Source organism: Cornus florida, unplaced genomic scaffold (assembly GCF_030987335.1).
Source record: "Cornus florida cultivar Cherokee Brave unplaced genomic scaffold, ASM3098733v1 CherokeeBrave_3.0.0_Hap2_Chr03, whole genome shotgun sequence".
Taxonomy (NCBI): domain Eukaryota; kingdom Viridiplantae; phylum Streptophyta; class Magnoliopsida; order Cornales; family Cornaceae; genus Cornus; species Cornus florida.
In genome coordinates this window covers 25,964,916-25,982,365 of record NW_026775573.1, presented here as the reverse complement: position 1 = coordinate 25,982,365, position 17,450 = coordinate 25,964,916, and the positions used below count along the sequence as shown (strand labels likewise).

The 17,450-nt window shown below is 36.5% G+C and overlaps 2 protein-coding genes across 2 annotated transcripts; both read right to left on the bottom strand.

Moving 5' to 3' along the window:
• Window positions 1–6,743: 6,743 nt before the first annotated feature.
• LOC132301311 (scopoletin glucosyltransferase-like) lies at window positions 6,744–10,079 on the bottom strand. Its single transcript, XM_059798575.1, has 2 exons — window positions 10,071–10,079; window positions 6,744–8,219 (listed from the first exon to the last, which is right to left on the bottom strand). The coding sequence occupies exons 1-2, from the start codon at window positions 10,077–10,079 to the stop codon at window positions 6,744–6,746; spliced, it is 1,485 nt and encodes a 494-aa protein (XP_059654558.1).
• Window positions 10,080–10,527: 448 nt separating this feature from the next.
• On the bottom strand, window positions 10,528–12,707 carry LOC132300009 (scopoletin glucosyltransferase-like). Its single transcript, XM_059796935.1, has one exon. The coding sequence runs from the start codon at window positions 12,200–12,202 to the stop codon at window positions 10,769–10,771; it is 1,434 nt and encodes a 477-aa protein (XP_059652918.1). The 5' UTR covers window positions 12,203–12,707; the 3' UTR covers window positions 10,528–10,768.
• Window positions 12,708–17,450: the final 4,743 nt, after the last annotated feature.

The following is a 17,450-nucleotide window of genomic DNA, read 5'->3' as shown; positions in this document are numbered from 1 at the left end:
TATCAAGGATAAGATTTCCATGGGATAAGGATTATGATATTCCCTTATCAAGAATAAGGGAACTGATGATAAATAGGAAAACGACTCGGGAATAAGGTACGACGAAAAAACTATTATTAAATCCTGCCTTTCTTTTAGACCTCTGGTGACTAACTTAACAATCGAAGAGCTCTTGGCAGGCACCACACCGGTGCCGTCAAGATTCATCGATCTTCTACTCTCTTCTTTGCAGGAAAACGGTGTCGTATTGGACCACGTGGATTTCACCCTCAACAGTTGGCGCCGTCTGTGGGAATGACAATTCCCTTAAATCAATTACTCGGTTGGGTATATACACTTACGGTCCGGTATGGTAACTGGAACAGAAACGTCGTTGCAGGGATCCAGTCAAAGAGAAGGGTTAGGTGAGCACCTAGAGGTCTCGAATGACCAGGAACGGCTTGCAGCGTTAGAACTACAGGTCCAAACTCTGCATCAGAGTATGGACCAGTTGATCCAACAAAATGCGAAGATCCTGCGACATCTTATCCTAGCGAGACCACCACCTCAACAAGAATTGTCTGACTCATGTCCTCCCAATCTGAATGATGGGGGACAATACGAGGAGGACCGAGAAAACAATCATTCTCACAAGTTCGAGGCAGAACAAAGCCAAGTCAGAAACCGACACAGAGAACCTCCTTCCCCGCCTCCGCGGAATCCCCAGTCTCAGACAGGCATAACCTTTTGTGTTAAGGAAAAGACAGAGAAAGTTACTTATTTCGACCTACAGATCAAGGATCTCAAGGTGAAAATGGAAGATATAATGCAGGCTATGAAAGGGAAAAGTCCTGCCGCCGTAGATGACCTAGTGTAGAGGACCAACCTGCCATTCAGCCCCACCGTTATGAAATGCCCCCTACCTAGCAAGTTTAGGATGCCCTCATTCGAAAGCTTCAATGGGACCAAAGATTCCCTCGATCACCTGAAGACCTTTCAAGCTCTTATGCATTTGCACGCTGTGCCAAATGCAATCGTGTGCCGAGCTTTTCCCACTACACTTAAGGGATCGGCAAGAGTTTGGTTCAACAAGCTGAAGCCAGGAACCTTCAACACCTTCGAAGAACTGAGTAAGCAATTTGTGAGCCACTTCATTACAGGTCAGAGGCATAGGAGGCCAGCCACCTACCTGCTTACCGTGAAGCAACAGAAGGGCGAGTCGATCTGGGAATATGTCACCTGATTCAACACAAAGATGTTGCAGGCAGAAGAGGTGGACGACAAGGTGGCTTTGACCACTTTCATAGGAGGACTCCAAACCTCTAGATTCTTGTTTGCCTTATCCAAAGAACCTCCCACAAGCATGGCAGAGTTGTTGATCAGAGCATAAAAACACATGAACGCTGAAGACGCCATAAATGCATGGAAGGGAAAGGAAGTAGAGGACAAGAAGAGGTTAGCCCTTCTCACCAAGGATGAAAAAGATACCAGCTATAAGAGATCATTCTTCAGCCAAAGCGATAGGACATATAGTGAGGAGGACTCAGATAAGTATATCAACTAACAATTGTCTCACAGTTGGAATTTGCTTTATCAAGTCATTCAAAATAAAGACTGGGGGCCTCTCAGTTCATCATTTCACGTGTTATTTTATTTTCCAATAAGGTCACCATCACCATTGAGATGGATGACCCTCAATTTTTACGCAATAAAATATTACATTTTTAGTTACCTACCTATGTGGTAATATTAAGCTCATAGTAATCTATTTTTCTCATTAAAGGAACTAAGAGCTAACAACACATTATTCCCTCATTAAAGGGACAAGAAACCGATTACTTCTTCTACATAGAAGGGTGAAATAATTAAAGCTTCCTTCATTTACTAGAGAGGCGAGATGACTACCTCTCGTATTAAATGGGTCACCCTCCTTCAGACTACACCTCTTTCCTCCATAAAGGAGCGAAGGGTTAACTTCATCTTCTTCCCTCGGTAAAGAGATGGAAGGTTAACTACTCCCTTATTAAAGGGTGAACTCACAACGCTTGAGCAAATCTACTTCCCTTATTAAAAGGGGCAAGAAAGTAATCATCAAGCATGCTTAGCTCAGTAGGACTTGGCATTCCTGACGCTTGACAAAAATCTAATTCCCTTACTAAAGGGATGAGTTGAGTGAAGCCCATAAAACCTAATTCCCTTACTAAAAGGACGAGCTGAGGGAAGCTCATAAAATTTAATTCTCTTATTAAAGGGACGAGCTGAGTGAAGCTCATTCCCTTATTATAGGAGTGACGAGCTAAGTAAAGCTCATAAAATTTATTCCCTTGCCAAAGGGATGGGCTGACTAAAACCCATGAAGTTTACAACTAGTATATTGGATTTTCAAATGAAAAATTCAGTTTTACATCACTAAGAATCATTAACCATGGGTTTGAATCCACGTCCTTCCAAAACAGAACCTTGATTTAGTATCTGTGTTAATTTCACCATTGAGAAGAGTACCCAAGGGAACATTACCCAAGGGTAGAGTACCCACGGGAACATTACCCAAGGGAAGATTACCCGAGGGAAGATTACTCAAGGGAAGAGTACCCAAGGGAAGATTACCCAATGGCAAAGTACCAACATTACCCAAGGGCAGAGTATCCATAGGAACATTACCCAAGGGAAGAGTACCCAATGGAAGATTACCCATGGGAATATCACCCAAGGGAAAAATAAAAAAAATAAAAAAAATTCTACTATTCCCTCGGGAACAATACCGGGGGAAAAAAAAAAAAAAAAAATTACTTTCTCAAAGCTAGAGGAGTAAGCTTGGGAATAGAGGGCAACTGATAGGAAAAAATAAACCTAACCTATCTTAACCTAACGATAAAGGCAACTAAGTGTTGACCAGCTGTCAGATCTCTTCTACTTTTGAAAAATAATATTTCGTTATCAAGGATAACGATTTTCATTGAATAAGTTTCATGGGATAATGACAAATCTTATCAAGGATAAGATTTCCATGGGATAAGATTATGATATTCCCTTATCAAGAATAAGGGAAGTGATGATAAATAGGAAGACGACTCAGGAATAAGGTATGACGAAAAAACTATTATTAAATCCCTACCTTTCTTTTAGACCTCCGGTGACTAACTTGATCTTCGGAGAGCTCTTGACAGGCACCACACTGGTGCCGTCAAGATTCATCAATCTTCTACTCTCTTCTTTGTAGGAAAACGGTGTCGTATCGGATCGCGTAGATTTCACCCTCAACAATTTATATATATAGATTTTTATTATAAATATTTGTATTGCAGAATGCCAAATCATTCATTCGATTATATTAATAAAATATCAAATTTCTCCGCAAATATCTCTTAACTTTTGGATTCAAAGTTGTTCTTGGTTTTTCGTAAATGTTTTGTAGCTTTCGCTTCGTCAATATTAAAAATCGAGTCAGCTCTAAGTCAAACCACCTGAACTATTTCCTCTCGATAAATTCTTCTATGATCCCAATACTCGTTAGATTACATTGTTAAATTTCTTTCCCTCCAAATAGTATATCTTATTAGGCAACCAAACTAATTAAGGAATCAGAGACTAGAGATTGAAGAATAGGTTACAACTTTATGAAGGAACTCTACTTGTCAACTCCATCCATCCTAAAGTATTATGAATTCTACTTCTCAAGATGGCCCATCCCAATTTCTCCCAATTTCAATTATGAATAATTACAAACACTTCAGCATCTTTACATAAATCAAAGTCGAAAATAATTATTTCATTCATGGTCATAATGATCACAGTTGGAATGAAGCCAAGCCAAGACAGATGGTCCGAGGGATTCTGCTAAAGTAATCCGATCAAGGGGGGATTTCAAGAGTATATGGTAAAATGATTTTAATTTCATCATGAAAATATCAATTTAAGGTTTTTATAAAGACAAAATGGAGATTTGTAAAAATGGGGATTGGGATCATAATTGGATGGCTCCGATGGCTTCTATGTGATCTAACAATGAAAATAAGCCCGAAAAGGAGAGGATTTTGTGAACTTCAAGGTAAAATGACTTGAATTTCACCACAAAAATGTTAATTTGAATGTTTGAGAACTATAATGTGGATATTTGAAAATTTCAGAATGGGTGGTGCGGCTGAACTCAAAAACCTTAATTTGTGTTAGTTCTCAAAATTGACCTAATTGGGTCGGCTAGTTGGAAATAAAATTGTACCATTGGCTAAATTATGATCCAAAAGAATGTTTTAATCCCTTTGATTGGGTTAGGTGAGGGATTATGACATCTTTAGAACCTTATTTGAGGCTCAATTTGAGGTTGCTTTCCCGATTAAATGATGGAAACAACTTAAAATGTTAAATAGTGATGAAATTCCACCTTTGGGGTGGATATGAAGTCCTTGGGACTTTTTCGATGCTGACAGGAATTGGAATTAACAAGGTAAAAACACTAACATGGCATAATTTTGGAGCAATTTCATGATCAAATGATGAAATGGATTTGGATTGGTTCCAAGTGATAGAATTCCATATTTGCATGGGGTGGATTTAGAGTCTTTAGGACTCCTTAATTGTGGCTATTGATAGACTTTACAAAGTACATGTGGTAAAAATGGTCAAAAAAAAAAAAAAGCAAGATAAGGTGTCTAAAGTTCAAAGTTCAAATAAATTATACAAACTGTAAAAAAAATTCAAACTATAATCCTTCTGCTGGGAAATGTTTTCCAAGATTACCATGCATAGTGTCCTAACACAAGTCCTTCATGCGATCGTCACATATTAAGAGGCAACTAGATTTTTTTTTTTGAAAGGTAAGAAGCAAGGAGATTGTGTTTGCACCCTAAAATATAATTTTATGTTCAGCCACTCAATAACTTTCTTGAGTAAAATCAAAGTGAAAGACCAACAGTGCTGAATCTGTATTTATGAGGTGCCGCACGAACTTATGAGTGTCGAAATTTAGTGACAGATTTACAATAGTAGTTGACCCCAATTATAGAATAGTGGTTATCAACGATTATCTATAGTTTTAGTTTGCCAAAGTGGTTAAGAGATGTGCAGGGAAAAATCCTCCTCCAATAAGAATCATCCACGTCATTAAAATAAGGCATAACCTCATTGGTTCTCCAATAGCCCATCAAAGCCCAATCTTGATCAAGCCCAAGTAAGTCAATAGCGATCCAAGGTTATTAGTGTTAATCTCTCAGCCTGCTAAAAAACCCATCCGGCCCATTTACATTATAATCCAAGTCCATTCAGATTAATCAAGTCTTACTGAACAAAGGATTCTTCTTATAAGGAAGTTTTGTGTGGGAAAAGTCTTGCATGGAAAGAATTATACAAGGAAAGAACCTTGTAGGTAAAGAGTTATATATGGAATGAATTAGAGGACAGGCGAATCCTACCATAATTCCACCATCTTTTTGTATATAAATAGAGGCATAGACCTCCAATAAAGAGGATTGAGTATTACAAGCTTTTCTCTAAATTGTTCTTGTTATTAATTATTTTTTATTTGAGTGAGTTGTATTTATTCTTTTGGCTTTTTAGTTAAACGAATTATTTGCACCTACAATAGAGTTTTTTGAAGACAAATAGGAGGTGCTGAAACACGTTGTAGAAAGTGTAGTTGCATTTGAATTTGAGTTATTTTTTAATTCAAATTTGAAATGTGTTTAAATTCAAATTCAGCAGTTGGTTACAACCGTCATATAACCATCTTCAACCGCATTGGAGTCCAAGTATAAATAATGCGGGGGAATACTGTTTCAAAGAGCCCCGACCAAACAAACATCTGCATATACTTTTCATAAGGTAGTCATTATTTCCCAACTTTCAATTGCCTTTCTTAGGAGTAGTTCTAGTTTAGCCTTAGATTAGTTTCAACCTTATATTTTACAACTTGTTCTCAAGTTGATCTTTGTACAATTTCCAAGTTGTTGTATGAAGAATATTTATAAGTGAAAATGGATGTGGATTATCTCTTTTTCTAAGTCATTTCTCCTATTCATTATATTCTTTAGTTGGTGCCGAAAGTGGCATCAGAATATGAAGGAATGGGTCATTCCAGACTTCCAACAATTGCCTGATTTTAAGAGGCTGATCCTCTGATCGCATCATTTCAGGAATAGTTTGACTATTTACATTTTGGGTTGAATCAGACCTGGCACGCCCTTGAAAATTTTTCAACCAAATAGATTAATTAAACTAAATAAAATGCAAACTTACAAATTAATTATACTATCATATTTGAAGATCTCCGATTACCCAATAACATAATTTCTATGAAATGATTTCAAGTATGTATATCAAGCTTAACTCGTCAATGCTATGTTTACACACCAACTATCAAAATAAGAAATCAGTTTGACACTTCATGTCGATCTTTCAAAATAAACTTCTCTCTTTTCTATTCCTTTCTTTTTTATTTTATTGAAGCACATCCATGCATGTTTTATCTAGTATTTTTCAATTTTCTAGTTTGAACAAATTGTGATAGAACAAGCTAGTAATGACAGGAAACCTATGCAGAAGTAGAGATTGTTTTTGAGTAGCTCACCCAATTTTCTAGCAATTTTCTGCTTTAATAGATTACTGTTTTGCAACAATATATATTTTTCCATTTAGCATTAAGAATGAAGAATTTCAAAGTCAATGCCCAGAAATTTGTTTCAATTCTTTTGAATGAAATTTCGAAGTAACAACATCATGTACTAATTAGTACAAGAAAAATTGTAAAGCACATATCCTATGCATGCTGGTCAGGTTTCCATATATTCTTGCACTTGATAAGCACTCAGTTCTTTTATCAAAGCATTCAAATCAGTGTGAGATGATCCACCTTCTTCAACAGCCTTCGATGCCATCTCCTTAAGTGTCCTTGCTCTTCTTCTCCTCTCCTCGGCTTCTTCACCCACCATAATCTCCTTCACTGCATTCTCTATCGCTTCACTTTTCACGCCATCAATTGCCCCCCTCTTCCATTGTTGATCAGATCCAACACAAACACCTATTTTCAAAATCTCTGTCACCAACTTCTCATTAAAGAACTGATCTGCAAAGAACGGCCATGTCACCATTGGCACTCCGGCAGACACTCCTTCAAGCGTCGAGTTCCATCCACAGTGAGTCACAAAACCTCCCACCGCGTCGTGATCAAGAATCAACACTTGAGGTGCCCATCCTCTTATTATTAGACCCTTATCTTTCGTTCTCTCTTCAAATCCTTCCGGCGACCAATTTTCGTTGTCGTCTTCATTCTTGGCTCTTCTCACAACCCAAATGAATTCTTGTCCTGAAGCTTCAAGCCCCATTGCAATCTCATATAATTGGGACGTAGCAAAGCCGGCACCACTTCCGAAGCATACATAAATAACCGAATTTGGCTTCTTTGAGTCTAGCCATTTCAAGCACGCGAGTTTGTCAATGGATGTTTCTTTCCCTCTTTGTGCTTTGTCTTCAACTTCTCTATTGCATAGCGATACCGGACCTATGTGCCATGCCTTCCTGCCCAAAACCCTCCTGTAATGATCAGCATAAGCCGGTTCAAGCTCGTGGAAGCTGTTAACTACAACTCCAAAGCTTGTCATCTCTGTCTCTATAGCTTTATCTAACAACTTGCTAAAGTCTGTCTCAATATCTTCTTTGTCATGATCTGCTAGTTGCATTTTAGTTATCTTAACCTCGTGAGGAAGGTTAGGCACGATGAAGGGCTCGTAGTCTGATGAGACATTCTTCTGAGGCTTGTAGAGTCTCATGTTCTCCCCAGCACATAGAGCGAAAACACTGGTTCCATGAAAAACAAGTCTAGGAATGTTGAATTTGGCTGCAATATCGGTTGCCCAAGGGAAGAACATATCCGCGACAAGGCAATCGGGATGGCCTTCTTCTATGGCATGCTCAAGTGGTCCTTGGAGCATTGTGGTGGCCTTGAAGAAGTTGGGAACCATATCTTCCGAGTGGATTTGATCGACGTTTTCGCATCCGTCGGGCAAGCCAGCTTCCTCTGCAGGGAATTTGATGACACTGATAGCGATATGGTTACTCATATTTTTGGTGGTTTGGATTGCTTTGGCGAAGATAGGGGCATTAAGAGGAGTGGTGATTATGGTTGTTTTCACACCACCATGTGAAGCAAATAGTTTGGCCATGTCCATAGTTGGAATCATGTGCAAGTTATGAAGAAATGTAGATGATGAACCAAGAGAAAAAAAGGGAACTGGGTTAATTTTCTGACTCTGCGAGTGTTTGATAGATAACGAGTATTGCAAAATATGTGTATAGGGAGATCAAGTATTAGTACCTAATAGAACTCTGGAGCTTTCTCGACAGGCTGAAAAGAAAAGTTGTAGTTATCCTTGTTTTAGAGTAACTGAAGATAAAGAAGTGAGGTCAGATTTGTATTTATCTGCAAGAACAAAATTGGTGATGCACAAAAATCCCAAATTTAGACACAAGATGCCATTGTCCCATACCTAAACTTGGTGCGCGACACACATGGGACATCCACACCATCCAACAACACTTTCGACCACAGTTAATATGAGGAACTAGGTTCTAGTTGGACTCGGGAATTCTTGAAACATCTAGTAGCCCTGAAAAATTTACCGCATAATGATTGTGTTACATGGACCCGTTACGCTTGGTGTTTACACGTGGAGCCAAATAAATTTCCATCTATCAAATTTATCAAAATCTTACAACTAAAATAACAAAAATCAAGTTTAACTCGTTTATTTGTAACCTCAATTCAAATTCAGTTTAGATCGTGGTAAATTGAAGAAGTTGAAGTCGGGTTCGGCTTCTCATTACTTTAAAAAGCTTAGAATTGGATCGTTTAATAACAAAAATCGTTTGGACTCGATTTGAGCTCATATTTGTTTTGGCGTCTTCATGAACTTAGACGCACTAAAATTATAATTTGCCCCCACTTGATTTTTTATTTTTTATTTTTTATTTTTTTGCATTTTATACTTCAAAGTTTTGAGAATTTATGAATATGCCCTCATTAAAATTACAATTCACCTCACCGAGTATTATTTTTTTGCGTTTTATACTTAATTTTTTTAAAATTTATAAAGAAAATCTCATTGAAATTACAAAAATGGACCCACTATATAAGTTTGTCCCCTCACAAAATTTTCTGGATCTGTCATTGCGCAAGCCCATGTTTATAATTTATATTTATAAAAACATGTGAGTTTACACTAGTTGAATCTAACAATGTTCGGGATTGATTCGTTTACTAAACAAACTCAAAAACAAAGTTCGAACTTAATTAATTTACATGTTCATCTCAAGCTAAACTTAAAACGACCCGATCTCTGAGCTCTTCTTGATTAGATCAGTTCATCGCCCACTTATAGAGAAGTAGATTGCTTGTTTTGTTTAATTTTTTAACAATGAAAAATTAAAGTTCAGAGAAGTTGTTCGCTCACAAATGCGATTCTGGAAATGCGCGGGTGTGCAAGAGTCTCGGAAGACTCAAGAGAGATCGAACAAACAATTATCCTTTTTGTTTGATCAGGTGATTGTGGAAGAGAAAGAATAAAAAACTCCTCACGGACTTCTAATGTCTAAAATTGCAATGAAAATTGCATTGTATGAAGTTGTTTGATGCCATGAAGGGGCTACTAATGTTGCCCAATATGCTATTTATAGGCATTATAAGCCCTTATAAGAGAAACCCATGTCCTATTATAAACCCATGGTCCCACGTCCGATGAAAAGCCAACTTCCAGGCCCATAATCTGCATGCACTCTTTCAGCTTGAATTTAGTGACGCCCTGTGTCCCAGGTCTTCAACCAACATTCTGCTTTATGGTTTTGAATATGATGATGCCATATATGCATCGATATATATATATATGTTCCAGTTATAATGAATGTTGCCATGTTCCTATCCTCATTCATTTATGAACTTTCCTTTTAAAACCAACACATGACAAGTGTCCCAAATTAACTTCCCTTCCTTCCAAGTTTTAGCAAATTCGTTAACCTCCTTCTTTGTAGCAATTTGATGGCCACATAATTGAGAGGTTTTGTATGTATCTATATATCAAACCCACATCCATAACTATAGCACTTACCTTATCCATTATTCATATTCTGGGCTTGCTTCGGGCTCGCACAAGGCTTGTTACATGGCTGAATTAAAAAGGCCAGCTGTATCCATTATTCAGCTGAATTTAAATGGTCCAGCGGTGTCAAGGTCCAGCTTTCTAAAGGAAGATCTTGGCTCAAGTCTTGATGGAGGCGCTAGGTGTAATCTCAAACAAATGTCACATGTCATCATATTATTGGACCATAATTTGGTCCACTTGTCTCTCTTTCATTTGTCCACATATATTTTTATGATCTTTAAGAAAAATAAAAATAAACTTATCAAATTAACGAATATATTCTTATTTTTATGATTTCAATTCGATTCTCTGAAAAACATGGAGTAATATTGGCATATTGCCACTATCATTACAAGAGCCACTGAACAATTTCATGCCAATGTCCATATATTAGTTTAAAATTACTTGAATCAAATTTAAAAGCTAACAACAACAAAATAAAATCCTCTTTACTAACTTGTATTGTGCTGTGCACCAGAATGACTAAGATCAACGCAGCAGAAGGTCCCACCTATTGCTAAATTGATCCTAGCCCTCCCTCGTCCCAGGGGCACCTTTGAGAATGGTTTCAACAACATCAATTAACAAATTAACAATACAAAGAACAATTATAAATCACATATCCTATACATGCTGGTCTGGTTTTTATATGTTCTTGCTTTGCTTCAAGAGCGATGAGCACTCAGTTCTTTTATCAAAGCATTCAAATCAGTGTAAGATGATCCACCTTCTTCAACAGCCTTCCATGCCATCTCCTTAAGTGTCCTTGCTCTTCTTCTCCTCTCTTCAGCTTCTTCACCCGCCATAATCTCCTTCACCGCCTTCTCTATCGCATCTCTTTTCACACCGTCGCTTGCCACTATCTTCCATTGCTGAGCACCAACACCAACCCCTATTCTCAAAATCTCTGTTACCAACTTCTCATTAAAGAACTGCTCTGCAAACAGTGGCCAAGTCACCATTGGCACTCCAGCAGACACCCCTTCAAGGGTCGAGTTCCATCCACAGTGAGTCACAAAACCTCCCACCGCGTCATGATCAAGAATCAACACTTGAGGTGCCCATCCTCTTATGATTAGGCCCTTACCTTTCATTCTCTCTTCAAATCCTTCCGGCAACCAATTTTCATTGTTGTCTTCATTCTTGGCTCCCCTCACAACCCAAATGAATTGTTGTCCAGAAGCTTCAATTCCCATCGCGATCTCATATAACTGAGGCGCAGCAAAGTTGGCCACAGTCCCGAAACATAGATAAACAATTGAATTGGGAGTTTTTGAATCCAGCCATTTCAAACACTCGCGTTTGTCAATGGATGTTTCTTTGCCTCTTTGTGCTTTGTCTTCAACTTGTCTATTGCATAGCGACAACGGACCTATGTGCCACGCCTTCCTACCCAAAACCCTGCTGTAATGATCAGCATAAGCCGGTTCAAGCTCGTAGAAGCTGTTAACCACAACTCCAAAGCTTTTCATCTCTGACTCCCTAGCTTTATCTAAAAACCTGGTAAAGTCTGTCTCAATATCTTCTTTGTCAAAATCTCCTAGTTGCATTCTAGTTAACTTAACCTCATGAGGAAGGTTAGGCACGATGAAGGGTTCGGAGTCTGATGAGACGTTCTTATGAGGCTTGTAAAGTCTTAAGTGCTCCGGAGCACATAGACCAAAAAAACCGCTTCCGTGAAAAATAAGTCTTGGAATGTTGAATTTGGATGCAACATCGGTTGCCCAAGGGAAGAAAATGTCCGCGACAAGGCAATCCGGACGGCCTTCTTCTAGGACATGCTCAAGTGGTTCTTGGAGCATGGTGACGGCCTTGAAGAAGTTGGCATGCATGTCTTCGGAGTGGAGTTGATCGACATTTTCGCATCCTTCAGGCAAGCCAACCTCCACGGCAGGGAATTCGATGACACGGATAGAGATTTGGGTACCCAAATTCTTGGTTGTTTGGATTGATTTGGTGAAGATAGGGGCATTAAAAGGAGTGGTGATTATGGTTGTTTTGACACCGCGTGAAGCGAATTGTTTGGCCATGTCCAGAGTTGGTATCATGTGGCCATGTGCCATGAATGGAAAGAAGAACACATGAAGCTGACTACCCATTTGAGAACAAGTTTTGAAGCCTGAAAAAAGAAAGAAAAATAGACTCCTGAGTTTTTACGACAGAAAAAAGTTACAAAAATGAAATGATCGATACACCTTGAGAGAAGTGTTGCAACGTCCTATCCCTGTATTAAATAATAAAATTTTAATAATAAATAAATTTTAGTACTCAATAAGATTGTTAGAAAAAAACCCTTTTTTAGGTAAGAAAATAAAAGTTCATTATAAGTCAGATTTATAATATATATTACGCACTAGAATTCAATTGTTCTATCCTTTTACAGAAACAAGTGGTCGTCGAGTGCTGCAAAGAAAAAGATCAAAAAATAAAAATAAAAATAAAAAGTGGGAAAGATTTTTGTGAGAGAGGCTGAAAGTTAAAAGCTAGGAACAGACAGTCTAAAGTCGAGTGCTGCACAGAAAAAGACAAAAAAATAAGAATGTTGGAAAGACTTTTGTGAGAGAGGGTGAAAGTTCAAAGATAGGGACTGACAGTTTAAGAGGATAAGAAAAGCACAAAATAATAATAATAATAATAATAATAATAATAATAAATGATAATGATGATTAAATATCATTCAACTTTGGCATGTGTTATTGTTTAATTTATTTGTTATATATATAGATATATATATATATATATATATATATATATATATATATATTTTTTGTTTTTTTTGAACTTTGTTTAATTATTCAATTAGTGTTCAACTCCCTCAATGCATAAATGAGTTGTTCAAATTCTCCTCTGTCTAATTTGCCAATGTCATAAAAGAAAATATTTCATAACAACTCCAAGAACTGAAAAAAGAAATCTATTCAAACAATCCATCAAAAATATTTCGTTCAAGAAAATTTTTTTTTTTTATTTATTTATCAAAAACAAGCTAAAAATTAATTTAAAAAAAAAAAAAAAAAAAGAGGTTAGGATTTAACCAATCCAATCCCTTTGAAATGCAACCTGAAAGTCAAAAACCTTCTGCCGCCTCTCAATTCATATTTTTGTCTCATTACCTGCACGTTGCAAGACCACAGTACTACCTGCTTTTTTTATTTCAGAAAAGTAAAAGTGGGTCAGCCACTAGGAGACCTAGGCCGGAGGGCTCGAGAAATTATTACAATATATAATGACGGGATTAAGATGTTTCGATCAATCATTAATGAATATGTAAGTAAAAGTTTTAATTTTATTTATTTATTTTATTTAAATGTGAATTAATAATTGGTGCGAACTAAGAATTGGAATGAAATAAATAAATAAATTGGAATGAAATGATTTTTTTTTTTTTTTTTTCATGTTTGGTGCGTAATTTTAAAGTTCGAATTATCATTTTTCACTATTCATATAGAATAGTCATTCCATTAAAATCATTCCACCTTCAAACAAAATGAATGACTATTCAATTCCCACTTTAAAAAAATACAGACTAAAATAAAAAATAAAAAAAATAAAGCTAAGTCCCCGACAAATTACAAACCCACATCAATCCTATAAACACACCGGCGACGACCAAGGAAGAAAGAAGTAAAGTCGGCCAAGACGAGCAAGAAGAGGGTTTGATCTAGTGATGAAGTGGACTAAAATGGCGGCAACTATGAATGATCTGGACCAGTTTGTTGAAAGTCGTCAAAGAACGTCACAGGAGAAGATGTTCAAAAAATTCGTCGGGCGAGTGAGATCTACACGCAGAACTTCAGGTGGCGCATGTTAGCACGTGTAGCGTCGTATTGGGTTGTTCTTTGCACCGTTGTGTTCGTCTTGGTACATTGGACCTTCGTCTATGATTTGCTGCTATATGATCGGTGGTCTCAATTAGAAACACCACCGCTGGATACAAATTCTCCGGCGGCGACGCCTCCCTCTACTCGATCACCCACTTCTCTCTATCGCCTCTTCTTGCCCCTCTGTTTCCTTTTTCTCGTCTATTTTCTCTCTCTATCTCGTCCATTTTCTCCCTTTTATTTTTGCAGATGTTAATTTTTTTACTAATAATAAAATGTAATGTAAAGAAACAATATAAATTCATTCAATTCCTACTTTCTTACCAAACATAAGAATGAGAATGAGCATTCCATTTTTACACATTTCATGTTTGCAACCAAACGGTATAATAAGAATCATCACTCCCATTCCATTCTCTTCTCATTCCATTCCCACCTCCATTCTCATTACATTCCAATTCATTCCACTACACCAAACTAGCCCTAATAGTCTTAAATCATGTAATAATTTCTCCATTCATCCCTTGTTTTGTAAGTTGAACTCACTTACCCTTTTGTGGCTTTGAATGCACTGCACCAAAATTATGAGTAGAAAACACTTGCCTCAAATGTAAACTCTGACAAGTTAAACTTATACAGGATGGAACTTGAAATATGAGACCCTACAGTCTACACAAGCCATGTTACGGTAATTGTTATTATTGATTGCTCTAACAGACACCGCTAATCCTTCAATTTCCTGATTATCAATATACTTGTAATTCTTAATGTAGGTTCAGGCAAATCTTTTTCCTTGCTTAACCACTTATTAGATTGAGAAACCTTCATGTTTGATGTAAGACAAAATTTTCGTTAGTTTCATAAGTTCATTTTCGAACCTATTTTTTAAGTGGAAACGATCCAAAGCTAGTAAACTATGTCATTTTTCAATACCCTGAAATCTCTTCTTCTTCTTCTTCATTTTTTTTTTTTTTTTGTCTTATAAGAAAACTACTTAATAATTCGTAATTTTTGTTGGAGGTCGAAATGAAATCGGATTATTCCGAATGTATATATTTAGTCGTTTTTAGTGATTAGGTTTCTTATTAACACATAACGTACACCAGTACTTTTCACCATAAAGTGCTCCTATGAATAATAAGTCCCTCGATTGATAAACTAACTTAATCTTTTATCTCTCTCCCCTTCATTAGTACCATCATTTATTAAGGTGTTTTAGCGTAATCTATCTCTCGACTTGGTGGTGACCTTGGGGTTTCTTGAATGACATCTAAATTCATGTTCTATTGGGTTACTACCAAGAGCTACAATGATTACTTCCTGGGATTCCTCATCTATATAACACAAGTGCGTGCTAGACCCATCGTTAGGTCGTGGCATGACAATAAGATACACCTCCTATTCGGGTACAACAAACCCAACAGACTTGTTGTGACAATTAACCTGAGCATGGTACTGAAATAATCAGTCCATCCCAAGTATCACCTCATACTCATGTCCAAGATCAACAAGTTTGTTTAGAAATCTGAGCCTACCAATATATATGGTGACTTGCACACAACTCACTCATAGACTTAACCTACTCCAAATGGGAACGTTCTAGATCCCTCTCCGATTAATATTTTAGTTTAGTTTACCTCCTGATGCTGAGGCTAATTGCGATCTCTATTCACATTCTTCCTCCTACATCACCTCCTCTTATAGTCCGTCATCTCATAAAACGGAAGTAACTAATACAAATACCCAATAACGGACCGAAAGATGCAGTATAACGATTCCTAAGACTTAGGCTCTAATTATTAGAGTATGCAACGCGGAAGTATCATAACAAAAAATCCTTAAAACCCTCGAACCCGGAGTGCTCGATATCAATTGTGATACCCCCCAATTTCCACGTATAGGTTAGCCAGGCCCACACCAAAAAATAAGAGGATATCAAAAGCAATTGATATTTAAACAAGCATGGAATAATAAATAATAATAATAAAAGAAATAATAAGTGGAAGGGAATTTTTAATTTATAAATAAAATCCATTTATAATAATCCTTCAACATTACTCTCCATTAATACTCCAAATGATACAACTCAAGAATCCCATAACGTGGGGACCCCTAAAACCAAACTCTAAGTCTAATGATACAAATAAATAATTTTAATGTCAAGGAAATGAATAAAACTCCTAATCTGAAGATAACCAGAAGAATAAATGATGAATGAAATATCTAATCAACCTTTCATCCCTGTGGCTGGATCCGACAAAGACCTAAAATATAATAACATAGGTGAGTTAAACCCACGAGCAAGTCCTCTCTACTACATCCCACAAATAACCAATAAACTAGCTATCTTTAACCAGAACCATCCCAATAGCTAATACAATCATACATACATATACACACTAATAGACGATCACTATGTATAGGGCAACCTTAACCTCATAGAAGGTATCACTCAAAAAATTATATATAAAGTAGTCAACCATCCCCTTTACTACCAGGGCTGACAAATCTCTATACAAGTAACTCGCCTTTGACAATATACGTCTCAGCCCTAACCACTAATCCTGAGGCCATGAATCAACTCGTATAAGGGCATATACATATATAATATAAATTAACATAGCCATATCTAACAATGGAACAATATAAATGAGCCTAAACTTATTAGTCAGCTCACCCACGCATCATATAGCCATATCTAACAATGGCACCATATAAGTGAATATAAAACTTATTTAACATCTTACCTATTCTCATCCAAGCATCATAGCCATATCTAATAATGGCGCAATATATATGAGACTAAATTTATTAGCCAGCTCACATATGCACTTCCACACATTATAGCCATATTTAACAATGGCACAATATACAACACAACCAAAATCGATAATAAAAGTGAATGTATGCTTAATAGCCAACCCACATGTTCTTCATAATGCACATAACACATATACAAATTATTATTATCATTTACAACTTATAAGTTAAATAAGTTCATCCTTGTGCATAGTACTAATCAATAATATAATAATCATCATTTCATATTAGAAAAGCATGATTAACATCATCTATTACAACATTCCATAATATTCCAATATGATTAGTGTTATAAGTCACAATTACCACCCCATTATGATTAATATAATAAATATCATGATTAATACCATGAATCACAATTACTATCCATTAGGCTTAATAACATGATTAATATTATGGTTTCCAATTAAAATTTCATTATAATTAATATCAATTATAATATGATTAATATCATAAATCCCAATAAATCCGATTACGATTAATATTATTTATAATATAATTAATATCCTAAATCACCATAAATCACATTATGATTAAACATCATTTATAACGACGTAAGAACAGAAGTGATAGATTGTTCACAAAGGAAGGAGGGTACCTTGAATCCACAAAGAAGAAAAAAGAATTCGCAGTACATGAATTTATAAATAAAAACCTTAACAACATTAATGAAATTCTAAAAATGTAAGGAAACTAGCAGCGCAAG